Source organism: Lissotriton helveticus, chromosome 3_1 (assembly GCF_964261635.1).
Source record: "Lissotriton helveticus chromosome 3_1, aLisHel1.1, whole genome shotgun sequence".
Classification (NCBI taxonomy): domain Eukaryota; kingdom Metazoa; phylum Chordata; class Amphibia; order Caudata; family Salamandridae; genus Lissotriton; species Lissotriton helveticus.
Window position 1 is genome coordinate 850507758 of NC_136061.1, and position 14809 is coordinate 850522566.

Sequence of the window (14809 nt, forward strand, 5' to 3'; positions counted from 1 at the left end):
ACTTTTCCACGTTTTTTTATTTTTCAAAAACAAACTTCCAAAACTATTGAACCCCCACATAATTTTGTCCCTTGTTCTAGAGGTCTTTTTAAACACATTTTTTTATTGTCCCTCACCACTAGGATACACATGGCGGGAGGGACAGTAAACGAAAAAGAAAATCCGACTACCTATTCTAAATAAAGGTGGACGGTTAGATGGCTTATCTCTGATGTTTGTCGGATGAAGAAGCACTATGCCGATGCAGTCAACTTTACTCATCAGCACAAATCTGAGAGTCCGCCCGCCTCTAAATCGGGTGGGCAGACCAAGATTTTGGCAACGAGGGTACTCTGTTGCCATTTCCACAAAGTACCCTCTCCGCCAAATATAAATCAGCGGCGTGTGTGGTATTCTTTCATGGATGACACCAGTGCTGAAAATAACCTTTGCTTTTTTTAACAAAGCCTCCCCAAAACTTTTCCATTTAATTGTACAACTATTTTTAAGAATTCATAACCTGTGCAAATTTCAATATGTTTGTACACAATACACTACATTGGATATAATGTAGCTAAAATGGGGCTGAAAGAATGCATAAGTCTTCACTCTTGTTTCACTAAAGACACTTCACAAACATGATGGTTGGCTGTCAAACTTTTCCACGTTTTTTATTTTTCAAAAACAAACTTCCAAAACTATTGAACCCCCACATCATTTTGTCCCTTGTTCTAGAGGTCTTTTTAAACACATTTTTTTATTGTCCCTCACCACCAGGATACACATGGCGGGAGGGACAGTAAAAGAAAAATAAAATCCGGCTACCTATTCTAAATAAAGGTGGACGGTTAGATGGCTTATCTCTGATGTTTGTCGGAAGAAGCACTATGCCGATGGAGTCAACTTTACTCATCAGCATAAATCTGAGAGTCCGCCCGCCTCTAAATCGGATGGGCAGACCAAGATTTTGGCAACGAGGGTACTCTGTTGCCATTTCCACAAAGTACCCTCTCCGCCAAATATAAATCAGCGGCTTGTGTGGTATTCTTTCATGGATGACACCAGTGCTGAAAATAACCTTTGCTTTTTTTTTAACAAAGCCTCCCCAAAACTTTTCCATTTAATTGTACAACTATTTTTAAGAATTCATAACCTGTGCAAATTTCAATATGTTTGTACACAATACACTACATTGGATATAATGTAGCTAAAATGGGGCTGAAAGAATGCATAAGTCTTCACTCTTGTTTCACTAAAGACACTTCACAAACATGATGGTTGGCTGTCAAACTTTTCCACGTTTTTTATTTTTCAAAAACAAACTTCCAAAACTATTGAACCCCCACATCATTTTGTCCCTTGTTCTAGAGGTCTTTTTAAACACATTTTTTTATTGTCCCTCACCACCAGGATACACATGGCGGGAGGGACAGTAAACGAAAAAGAAAATCCGACTACCTATTCTAAATAAAGGTGGACGGTTAGATGGCTTATCTCTGATGTTTGTCGGATGAAGAAGCACTATGCCGATGGAGTCAACTTTACTCATCAGCACAAATCTGAGAGTCCGCCCGCCTCTAAATCGGGTGGGCAGACCAAGATTTTGGCAACGAGGGTACTCTGTTGCCATTTCCACAAAGTACCCTCTCCGCCAAATATAAATCAGAGGCTTGTGTGGTATTCTTTCATGGATGACACCAGTGCTGAAAATAACCTTTGCTTTTTTTTAACAAAGCCTCCCCAAAACTTTTCCATTTAATTGTACAACTATTTTTAAGAATTCATAACCTGTGCAAATTTCAATATGTTTGTACACAATACACTACATTGGATATAATGTAGCTAAAATGGGGCTGAAAGAATGCATAAGTCTTCACTCTTGTTTCACTAAAGACACTTCACAAACATGATGGTTGGCTGTCAAACTTTTCCACGTTTTTTTATTTTTCAAAAACAAACTTCCATAACTTTTGAACCCCCACATCATTTTGTCCCTTGTTCTAGAGGTCTTTTTAAACACATTTTTTTATTGTCCCTCACCACCAGGATACACATGGCGGGAGGGACAGTAAACGAAAAAGAAAATCCGACTACCTATTCTAAATAAAGGTGGACGGTTAGATGGCTTATCTCTGATGTTTGTCGGATGAAGAAGCACTATGCCGATGGAGTCAACTTTACTCATCAGCACAAATCTGAGAGTCCGCCCGCCTCTAAATCGGGTGGGCAGACCAAGATTTTGGCAACGAGGGTACTCTGTTGCCATTTCCACAAAGTACCCTCTCCGCCAAATATAAATCAGAGGCTTGTGTGGTATTCTTTCATGGATGACACCAGTGCTGAAAATAACCTTTGCTTTTTTTTAACAAAGCCTCCCCAAAACTTTTCCATTTAATTGTACAACTATTTTTAAGAATTCATAACCTGTGCAAATTTCAATATGTTTGTACACAATACACTACATTGGATATAATGTAGCTAAAATGGGGCTGAAAGAATGCATAAGTCTTCACTCTTGTTTCACTAAAGACACTTCACAAACATGATGGTTGGCTGTCAAACTTTTCCACGTTTTTTTATTTTTCAAAAACAAACTTCCATAACTTTTGAACCCCCACATCATTTTGTCCCTTGTTCTAGAGGTCTTTTTAAACACATTTTTTTATTGTCCCTCACCACCAGGATACACATAGCGGGAGGGACAGTAAAAGAAAAAGAAAATCCGACTACCTATTCTAAATAAAGGTGGACGGTTAGATGGCTTATCTCTGATGTTTTTCGGATGAAGAAGCACTATGCCGATGGAGTCAACTTTACTCATCAGCACAAATCTGAGAGTCCGCCCGCCTCTAAATCGGGTGGGCAGACCAAGATTTTGGCAACGAGGGTACTCTGTTGCCATTTCCACAAAGTACCCTCTCCGCCAAATATAAATCAGCGGCTTGTGTGGTATTATTTCATGGATGACACCAGTGCTGAAAATAACCTTTGCTTTTTTTTAACAAAGCCTCCCCAAAACTTTTCCATTTAATTGTACAACTATTTTTAAGAATTCATAACCTGTGCAAATTTCAATATGTTTGTACACAATACACTACATTGGATATAATGTAGCTAAAATGGGGCTGAAATAATGCATAAGTCCTCACTCTTGTTTCACTAAAAACACTTCACAAACTTTGACTGTTGAGTAACGATGTGAGATGAGGAACACCTTAGATATCCTTGTGTTAGTTTTGGGAATGAAAATACTTCAAAGATGCATAATGTTGAGAATATATTTAAAAATAAATGTTTTCTTATGTTCCGTTCATATCATGTTTTAGGATGCTATCAGTGTTACTATCTAAATTCTATTTAGGCGTGTCCCTGCGGAGGGGAATCAGGGTGTGAAAGGTGAAGAAGGAAGGAAGATTAGCTTTTTTCCAACGTGTTAAAAAGCCTGATTTTCTGGCCTTTTCATGCCATCTTGACCAAAGAAACAATTTGTGCCTCTCGGCATGGCTTAACTAGAAAATTAGTTTGTTACGAGCTGGTGGCTCAAAAAAGTTGGTTGATTCAGAGACTTAAAGGTAGTCCCTTCTACTCTGGGTCGCTAAACATTGCATTAGAATTAAAGTGGGAATGTACAGCATTTATCCAATTTGTGTGCTTGGTAAAGTTAGCTGTCGAAAGTGGTCCATCTATCTTGTTGATGTAAGACAACAAATACATGATCTTATTTCGGTCTTGTGTGTCTATACATAAGGGGCCGCATCATGAGCAACCAGTTTAAACTAATGTGTTTTCTTTACCTTTTCAGGACCCATTGGGGCACAGCCCTTGTTCCTGGTACCCAGGCGGCCTGGCTATGGCACCATGGGGAAGGCCATCAAACTACTGGCCAACTGCTTCCAAGTTGAAATTCCAAAGATTGATGTCTACCTCTACGAGGTCGATATTAAACCAGACAAGTGCCCTCGGAGAGTTAACAGGTAAGCCATGAGGAGCATTTTTCACTACGTTTTGGAATGTAGCTACCATTTGAGAGCAAATGGGCTGAAATTAGTAATTCTTATTTCAAGTGTCGTTTTGCCTCATTGTATTCAGGAATTCTGTGCAAATCACTATGATTGGTAAAATTACATTAATTGAACTATTGTAATTGCAAGGGCCGTTTTGTTACAATTTTACAGCTGATTAACTTCATAGTCTTGACCAAGCAAAATCTATTAGCTCTCTCACTCTGATATCAAAGTCAAAGTATTATTTTACTCTCAAGTATGAAATGTTTATTTAGAAAACCAACTGATATTTCTCTTCTCTCATTATTTAAACAACACCCCAACCTTCCTTCTGAGTTGTCTTTTGTTCTATGCATTCAAAGCACAAACTGACTCGTGCTGTGCTTCAAACTTAAAGCCCTGAATTAATGTATGAACAGCATATGTATATTTCATGTATGAACAGCACATTAGCTATAGTATTGTCATTAAAGGACAAGAGCCCCCCAACAAAAATTTAACAATCTTGGTGGAGGGTGGGCTATGTCTTTTGAATCAAACACAGAACATATACAAATCATGTAAAAATACTGCTTCACTGCACAGTATTGCACTAGATCAAAACTAATCAGTGTTGTCTCCACGCTACAAAGAAATTCAGCGTCTCTGCTTGGGAAGCTATTTCTGTATGGCTTCCTCCTCTTTTTTAACTCTTTATTGGCATTAAGAAAAAATAAAATTACAAACATGCTACAGTCTTTCCGCTTTTGAAGAAACCAAATCTGGATCCCTCAAATTGGTCCAATTACAGACTCTTTTCTGTGCTCCCTATCCTGTCTAGAACCATGTGGAAATATGTCCGTTATTAACTCTCCGTGCTGGCTTCGATACTGTGTCCCATGACACATTTATACTGAGATTGACAGAATTGGGGCTCCAGGGAACAGCCCTTGCCTGGATGTCCTCTTTTCTGAAGGGCCGTACATTCCAGGTCTCCTCTGGCAGCATCTCCTCTATATGTCGTGCCTTAATCTTCGGGGATCCCTCAAGGATTGGCTTTAGGCTCAGCACTATTCAACATCTATGTACGCCCCCGGCTGACCTGGTGGAACGCTGTGGTCTTGCGTTATTTTCCTACGTGGATGATACCCAAAATATCTTCTCTCTATATTCTGCCCAGGACCACAATGCTATGTCCTTGAATTCCTGTGTGCCTCAAGTAGTCCCCTGTATAAATACCAACTCATTGAAACTCAACAGAGATAAACCTGAGGTGCCAGTTCTTGGAAAAGACCTGTTTCTTTGGGGTCCTCGGCACTGGCCAGATTCTTTGGGTGATATGCATGTCCCTGCTCTCAAAGTAAAGAACCTTTGCTTTGTAGTGGAGTGTAAGCTCTTTATGAAGCCTCAGGTGGCAAAGGTATCTGCAACCTGTTTCGTGACACTGAAATGGATACAAATGGATACAAAAATGTATTCGGATCCTCCCTGTATCTGCCCACAGAACTGGCATCCAGGCACTTATTCTGTCCCAACTAGATTATGGTAACATCTTCTATCTGGGGATTGACAAAGCCTACATGAGACATCTGGAGGTGGAGGTCACGCAAAATTCTGATTGGGCCCGTGTGTGTGTACATGGGACTATTCCTATCAACAAAAGTTGGTAGTAGTGATCTCTGCGTGTATTGTATTTTATTGAGAAGGGCTTAACCAACTGTAGCAAAGGCAGAGAAGCAATTATGTAGTCACGGATCAATTGGACCGTGATATGTGAAATTTGGTGGGGTGTCATCTAGTAATCTTTCATTTACGACGCTTATTCTAAGGAATGAAAGCGTTGTAAATAGCCTTTTGCCCTTTGGGTCCTGTCGCTTGCCTTTTGCACTGGTCTGAGCCGGAACACTCCAAAATACATTGTCAGTGTTAAGCATGTGATCCTCCTCTGTGCTGTACATTAGCTTTGGGTTGAGGTCGCCCATCGCTATTATATCCCATGTAGGCTGAGCTTGCTTGTAGCTAAACACGTGGATGTTAATTTTCCTATGAAGGCTTTCTTCCAGGAAACATTGGGATGTAGATGTTGTATAGGACAGGAGGTCTACTACTCTGGGTCCAGTTACTGATTTTATTGATATGTAGACCTGGGTCTATGTGAGGTAGTTCTGGCTTGGACATTTTTTGGCAAAGTGATATGTAGACTGCCAGGCCTCCATTCCGTCTTCTATATTGTTAGGATTTAGTAGCCTTGGTTTGGTTGGACATAAAACCTTGTACTAGGAGGTCCTTCACTGACTAAGTTTCTTGGAGGCTTATAATATCTACATATGCCGAGGTCTTTTGGGAGGCGGAAATCATCCTGGAGCCCCTGCAGTGATCCAAGATAAAAGACGTAAGATCACTGATTCCAATGGTTCATTGTTGCTGTTATGTTTGTGATAGAAATGTCTTGCCACTGAATAATTCAAATCAATGTTCTTAATTTCAGATTTTTTTTTTTTTGCAGAGTTTTATATAGCGCGAACTAGACCCGAACCGAATCGGTATCAGAGCGCTTTACATAGCACCAGTTACGTTACATGAGGACACACATTCATTTTAGGCACGGGGAGATTAAGTGATTTGCCCGTAATCACAGGAGGTTTTTGGCGTTGTTACCGAGACTCGAACTCAGCTCCCCAGGTCCGAGGTCGAGCGCCCTAGCCGTTAGGCCAACTCCTCTCCTCTCCAATCCTCTTTTTCTATGGTAGATCTGTACTGGCAATATACATCAATGTGTAAGGACATTCCAAGGCATAGACTACAAAATCAGACTTGCATGTGATACATTTGGAGATTCTTCTGACCTTTCCAGTGGGTAATGTGTATTGGTTGCGATTTGTTTGCGACTGTTTACACACTGTGCACAAACCACTTTTTTTTTAAACCTTGCACGATTAGCGAAGTCGAAGGCTTATTGGAATGAAGAGGACTATGTCCTACTATATCTTTAATTGATCTGGGCTCTTTGGGGGGTAATAGATCAGAAACATCCTACATCATTACCAATGTTGGTATTCACCATCTATAAAACCCAATGTTGCTACATGATGTTTCTGTATGATTTCTTATTGTATGTGGTAACAAATCTAGTTACTTTCTCACCTGTTTTGAGTGCTTGAAACTTTCTTTGAAAAGGACATCTAACTGTTTCTTACCCTGCATTTTGTGCTTCTTTTCAAAGAAAGTTCCAAGCACCCAAAATCAGGCGAGGAAGTCACTAGGGTCTCAGCGGAGAGGCCAGTCCCTCCACACACCCTTCTACGCACACCCTTCATCTGAGATAGAGGTCTCAAAGGAGAAGCCAGTTCCTCCCCACACGCTACTATGCACCCGTCATCCAAGACGAGTCTCAGCAGAGAGGCGAGTCCTTCCCCGCACACTACTATGCATGCTTATTACACTGTGGAGGGGTATTATTGCAGGGGGAAATTCCTCCCTGTACCTAACTAAGTACACCAACACCCTGGGGAAAGCTGTCAGCAGACATGCCAGTCCCTCCACACACCCTTCTACGCCCACTTCTCAGCTCAGAGAGAGGTCTCAGCAGAGAAGACAGTTCCTTACCACACCCTACTGTTCACACACGTCATCCAAGAGAGCGGTCTCAGCAGAGAGGGGCTGAAGACAGTTCCTTACCACACCCTACTATTCACACACGTCATTCGAAAGTGGTCTCAGCAGAGAAACCAGCCCCTCCCCACACCCTACTGCGCACACATGTCATCTGAGAAGGAGGTTTCACCGGACAGGCCACTACCTCCCCACACCCTACAATGCACACCTGTCATCCAAGAGAGGGGCCTCAGCGGAGAGACCAGTCCCTCCACACACCCTAAAATGCACATCTGAGAGGGAGATCTCAGCAGAGAGACCAGTCCCTCTGACACCCCATTATGCACACCCGTCATCTAAGAGAGGGGCCTCAGCGTAGAGACTAGTCCCTCCACACACCCTACTACGCACACCTGTTATTCGCGAGAGAGGTGTAAGCGGAGAGGCCAGTTTCTCCCCACACCCTACTATGCACACCCATGATCCAACAGAGAGAGCAGACATGAATAGCCACTCCCTCTCTGCACCCTACTATACATACCTTAAACTTGGGGAGAAGACTTAGTGGAGAGGCCAGTCTTTCCCCACACAGTACTACGCACACCCATCATCTAAGAGTCCCTCCCCAACCCCCAAACCTTAATATGCTCTTTTTGTTCTCCAAGAGAGAGGTCTCAGCATAGAGGCCAGTCCCTCAACACACCCTACAATACACACATGTCATCTGAGGGAGAGATCTCACCAGACAGGCCAGTACCCCCACACACATTGCTATGCACACCTATCTTCCGAGAGTGAGGTCTAAGCGGAGAACCAGTCCCTCCACACACCCTGCTACACACACCCGTTATCTAAGAGAGGGATGTCAGAGGAGAGGCCAGCCTCTTTTAACACCCTACTATGCACACCTGCCATCTAACAGAAAGAGCATACATGAAAGACCACTTCTTCTCTACCCCCTGCTATGCATATCTGTAACCTTGGGAGAGGTCTTAGTGGAGAGGCCAGTCTCTCCCCACACTCTACTTAGTACACCCATTTTCCAAGAGTGGGACCTAATCCCTCCCCACACACTACTACGCATGCGTATCTCACTGTGGAGGACTGTTAGTGGAGAGGTTAGTTCCTCCCTATACCCTACTACGAACACCCGAAGACTTGGGGAAGCTGTCAGTAGAGAGGCCAACCTCTCCACACACCCTACTATGTACACTCATCAGCCCACAGAGAGATATCAGCAGAGAGGCCAGTCCCACCAAACACCCTACTATGCACATCGGTCATCTCACTGAGAGGTCACACCTGTCATCCGAGAGAGAGGTTTGATGTAAAACCTACTCTCTTTTCCCTAGTAGTCTGAGGGATGAACCACTCTCTTTAATTTAGAGTCTTTTTTGTAATATATTAGTCTTATTAGTCTCACAGGAGTCAAATAAATATATGGGTGAAGTCAGCTGTTTGGTTGCTCCCACTCTTGTGAGAGTCTTGTGGGTTTCAATATACCAATGCAAAGGAAGTCATGTGAAAGCCTTATTGGTGAAAGAGTGTCAGTTTTGTCAAGGGGCATGGTATTTAATGAGTTTGCAAATCTGTTGTAATCCCACGAGAGTCCCACAAGAGTAGTTTGCAAGCTTCAAGGAGCGATGCTTTCTGCATGATGCTTGTGCGATCCCATGACAGGCTTGTAAGACCCTCATGAAAAATGACTGAGTATTCCACAAGGTGTTTTACGATCCTACGAGAGCCTCACAAAATTGCATGGAGAGAAGTAGAAAAAAAGGGCCAGGTTATATTAAAGTCAACCAATAGTTAACATTGTTAGAACATGGTTAAAAATGCTGTGATATGATTTGCTGCATAACCACAAATAGATGAGATTGTGCTTGATGGTTTGAAGGAGAAGGAAGTCTCAGCAGAGGGGATTCTGATGGATACATTTGTCTGTGGATTCCTCACCTTTAGAATGACCCCTTGCGCAGCATTCCACTGAAACTTTTTTCATAGCTCTCCCACGTCGACGAGGACCTTACAATGGAAGAGTTGCCCAAGCGTGATGTCAGCGCAACCGTTAGAAGGCCTCATCAGCCTGCTAACGTCAGTTTCCTTTCCTCCATGCCGTTGATGCATAACTTTGTTTCTAGGACTCCATTTCTTTGTAGCCTACATTGTTTCAGTTGTCTTTAAACTGTTTCTGTGCGATGACTACTCAGAAGAAGCCTTGTTTTAAACCCTGTAGAGAATGTGGGGCCATATGTCTGTCACGGACCCCCACGAAAATTGCGCTTGGTTCCTGTCGTCTGACCACGACGTCGAGGGATCTCTTTGTGTCGTCAGATGAATTTGAAGGCCCTCAAAGAGAGGGAAGTGAGGTTGTTTATGGCCCGGGCAAAGAAAAAGAGAGTTCGGGAGAGGACAAAGTCGATGTCGAAGTCACCGACTCCACACACCGCAAGCTCATCCAAAAAACACCAGAAGAAGCAGCATCATGGGTCCAAGCGTCGCTCTTCGAAGCACAAGTCACCGAAGTCGGTGCTTCCTGTCCAGCAGCATCATAGGTAGGATGACATCTCGCCTTCTCCTTCGCTGCAGGTGACTCTGGTGACGCCGTGGTACTCTCTGGCGCCCAGGAAAGCTTCTCCATCAACTCCGGCCAGTCCGATCTTACGACCTTAGCCTGTTCCAGGTCAGGCAGTTCCGGATCCATACTCACTTTTCCCGGCTCCAGGTGCGGATCCTTCACACTTTCTGAGTGCAATGTATGGCATATTTGCCAGGGCGGTTAATCCATTCGGCACGCCTGGTGGCCCCATGGGACAGCTTTCCTTTAATATGGGTGTTCCCCAACATTATGTCCAGGCACCCTTCATGCCTTTCATTCCAATGACTCTGTCTTGGCCCCTCCTGACGCCGAGGTGCTCGACGCCGATTCTGTCCCAGGATGGAAGGATGGACTGTACTCCGGTGCCGCTGGGCTCCGATCCGGCGCCATCTCGACTTCGTGCGGTGCCGCCAGTCGCTCCTGAAAGGCCTCCATCGTCGCCGGCTCCAAGGTCTCTGCTGCTGCCGATTCCGAAGATGCAATCGAGGAGGGATGCTCAAAGACTTCTGGAAGAGGAGGAATTCCAGGACCAGCAGGAGGAAACTGAGAGAGGAGAGATACTGGATTATGGATGATTTTGAAGAGCTTCAAGCGGCCAGTGGTCTGGACACATCACCAGAGTGGGATCTCTCTTCTCCCAAAGCTCTTTCTTCTCAGGAGGTGGCCTCATACCATTCAGTTATAAGGAAGGTAGCTGACCTTCTGGATTTACAGTTGCTCACTGCAGAGGTCAAGTCTAACATTCTTAGGGCCATTCTTTATCAGTGGTGGAACCTCTGCTTCCGTTCATCCAAGCCTTGACAGAACCAATTTTGGAAGTTTGGCAGAAGCCAATGTCTGCCCCTGCTGTATCTAGAACGGTGGCAAGGCATTACAAGGCTGCACTTGGGGATCTAGCATTTTTATTGTTACACCCTTCACCTTCGGGCCTGACAGCAGCAGCAACAGCAGAACCCCCTGTATAGATCATACAGAGGGAAGGGAAGAGGTCATCTGCGAGGGTGTGCTTGCCAACAGGTCTCCTCCTCTTCCCCCGCTAGACCCTCCCCCACCCCACTGGCTCAGCAGGGAAGCAGCTTTAGATCCCCATGTTGGAGCATGTTGGACCCGTGGGAGGTCGGGAGTCTCATTTTCCACAAAATTGGAAATATGTTACATCAGATCTTTGTGTTTTAAATCTTGTAGAAAATGGTTTCGCCCTTGCATTCCGGGAGTTTCCTACTCCCTTTCCCCCTTGTCAGGGTTGGTGTTCGGAGGACCATCTGTTGCTTCTGCAGCAGGAAGTTCTGTCTGTGCTTCAGATAGGTGCTATAGAGGTGGTTATGTAGCAGGAAAGGGGTCAGGGATGCTACTCCTGGTGTTTCCTGATTTCCAAAAAGGACGGTCGTTTAAGGCCGATCCTAGACCTCAGGATCTTGAATAGTTTTCTTCAAACAGGAGAAGTTCAAGATGTTGTCCCTGGCCCAAGTTATACTGGCACCGCAGCAGGAAGACTGGATGGTGTCGATCAATTTACAGGATGCGCATTCCCATCCTGAAGTCGCATCAGAAGTATCTCTGTTTTACGGTGGGGTCTCAGCACTACCAGTTTGCAGTCCTTCTGTTCGGTCTTACTTCAGCACCTTGGGTCTTCACAAAGATGATGGCAGTGGTGGCGGCACATCTCAGAAGGTCGGGGATTCCTGTTTTCCTCTATCTGGATGACCGGCTTCTCAAAGCGAAGTCGCCAGAGATGGTGCTGCATCATTTGCAAGTTACAACAAGATTGTTGTTCAACTTGGGTTTTTCGATAAATGTACCCTAATCTCACCTGGTGCCCACTCAGCGTAACCTGTTCATAGGGGCAATATTGGACACTGCTGTGAATCGTGCCTTCCCACCTCCTCAGAGGATTCTGGTCATACAGGCTATGATTCTACTGTTTCAAAATGGAGCGGCCGTTCCAGTCCTGGAGTTGCCACGTCTGCTAGGTCTGTTCGTTTCCTGTATACTGTTGGTCAATCATGCACGCTGGCACAAAAGGGCACTCCAGTGGTGCCTCCGCAGACAGTGGTTTCAGCACAACGGAGATCTCAGGGATGTGGTCAGAATCTCCCAAGAACTGCGGCGGAGCTGTCTTGGTGGAGTGTTCCAGGTAACCTGTCTCAAGGGAAGCTTTTCCAACCTCCTCCTCCGGTGGCCACAGTGATAATGTATGAATCCACTGTAGGTTGGGGAGGTCATCTGGGAGATCTGGAGATCAAGGGCCTTTGGTCTCCAAAGGAAAGATTGCTTCACATAAATCTTCTGGAACTGCGGGCAATACGTTTGGCTCTCAAGGCCTTTCTTCCCTGCCTTCGCGGTCAATCAGTTCAGGTCCTGACGGACAACACTACCGCGATAAGGTACATCTACAAGAAGGGAGGAATAGGATTGTATCATTTCTGCAGAGGGCTTCTGCTGCTCTGGTCCTGGGTTCAGGACCACCAGATTTGCGTAATTGCAAATCATCTGACCGGGTTGCTGAATGTGCGTGCAAACAGTCTCAGTCGGCAGTACTCGGCCGATCATGATTGGTGTCTTCATCTCAAAGTGGTCCACCACATTTTCAGGATGTGGGGGTTTCATCGACGAGACTTGTTTGCCACTCACGGGAACGCGAACTGCCCGTCGTTCTGCAGTCTCCAGTATCTGATGAAGGGAGCATTGGGAGACGCGTTTAACTAGATTGGAGCTTTCAGCTTCTTTACAAGCTTCCTCCCATTCCCTTGATTCCTCGGGTTCTGAGGAAGATTCACCAAGACCGGAGCCAAGTTATATTGGTCGCCCCGAATTGGCCAAGAGGGGTGTGGTACACAGACCTTCTTCACCTCTCATCGCACCCTCCGCTCCGTCTCCCTCTCAGGGCAAACCTCCTCTCACAATCACAGGGGCATGTTCTACACCCCCACCTCTAGAGCCTGGACTTTCATGCCTGGATATTGAACAGGGCCACCTGAGTATTTTCTCTCTCTCCCCGGATGTGGTGGATGTTATTTTATCGACCAAAAGACACTCACCAATCTGTCCAGGTTTGTTAAATGGTGTGGAGAGAGTTAAATTGATCATTTAAACAGACCCCCCAGGATATAGCAGCATGAATTAGCAAATTTAGCGGCACAGATATGGAAATTTAGCGGTACAAATATGGAAATTTAGCGGCATTTTGCGGCACTTTAATTTGGACCTCAGTGCCACTCCTGGAGGTGCATGCAGGAAGGTCCATGTTGTGCCCCCTTGGAATTGCACCCCTGTTCCTGCACAGTGTGGCATGCATGCTACACCGTGCAGGAACTTGCTGCAGGCGCTGGCACAGCAGTGGGTAGCATATTAGGCTCCCCTATGAGCCTAACAACCTACCGCTGTGAGACCGTCGCAGCCCCACCTGCCCGACCAGGAAGAAACTCCTAATCAGTCAGGCAGGCACACCACAGCTTTGGCGGTCCTCCAGCAAACGTTGCGGTGGTTGCACCACTAGAGGGCTACCAAAGTTGTAAGTAGTCCTTAATATTGATCAGATTTATTAAATGCCATTTATGACGCCACACTCTGGACTCCTGACTTTTGGTGGTGCATGTCGCTTCCTATCAATATGTCCCATCCTCCCCAGCGCCATTACCAACTCCTAGAAATGAAGACGCATCCAAGTGAAGAGACAGAACAGGGTAGTGTGAAGGGCTTGGCTACTGTTGACGTCAAGGCTTTCGAATCATACAGTTTGGGGAACTTACGCCCTCCAGAAAGGGTTTTAACAATTTCCCAGTGCTTCAAAAAATCCACAGCTTTTAATGAACATATATATATATATGTATATATATATAAAAGTAAAAACTATAGTTATGCCAACTGGCCACGGCCCACTTCAAAACCCTGGATTGTCCTATCTCTCGTGAGTAAAACTGCTGTAAAGCAGAAGTTGTATTTTGTGTCCCCGAATGTGTTACAGACCTAGACTTGCTCGTAGTGCATCTGTCTGTTCCCGTGTCCTAGTTTTGGTTAAAACGTCAAATTAAGTTTGGCGTTCTCTATTTGCTTACTAAAACCTTTCCTCTTTTTTAGTAAGAAATTGACATGGTTTTGGAAGCGTTATGAAAAGAGTTGTTTTTTTGGGCGTGAGAAGTCTTGTGTTTTGGAAGTACTGTGACCCTTGAGTGACCCTCGGCTTGAAAGAGTCCCTGTGTTCACGAGACCTGCATTAAAGTCACACATGTACAGTTTTAGGGCAAGCAGGAAACATTTTTCTACCCTAGGTGAATTCTGTTCACAAGACATTCAGAGTGAATTTTATTTATCCTTATATAATTTGTAAGTGTTGTCTTTTAGGTCAACATATTGTTGCAAATTCTTTTTTCTATAGTCCATTCGCAGTCTGTGTGGGGAAAAAAAAGAATGTTATGTAGAGAATGCATTAACTTGTCGAGAAGGGGAAGGCAGGGTCAAAAGTCAGGAAGCTGCTTTCAAAGTATAATACGGCAATACAGGAAAACGGTGCATCGGGCTTGTCCTGTCTTTCTCTCTCCGTTTTCCAGCTCACCCATGGTGCTTTTGCCCTAAGGTCGCTCCTCTAGTTAGGGTCGCTAGAGAAAGCGAAGACATTTAAGTGCCGATTTCGCGGGTACTTTCGTAAAAATCGCTG

The 14809-nt window shown here is 44.7% G+C and overlaps 1 protein-coding gene across 1 annotated transcript in view; it reads left to right on the forward strand.

The window, feature by feature from the left end:
* The window catches only part of LOC144823032 (protein argonaute-3), a 1185091-nt gene that overhangs the window by 124923 nt on the left and 1045359 nt on the right, over window positions 1–14809 (forward strand). The window contains exon 2 of the mRNA XM_078681169.1: window positions 3782–3953. Coding sequence (XP_078537295.1) covers window positions 3782–3953 — 172 coding nt within the window. The remainder of the gene's footprint in view (window positions 1–3781; window positions 3954–14809) is intronic.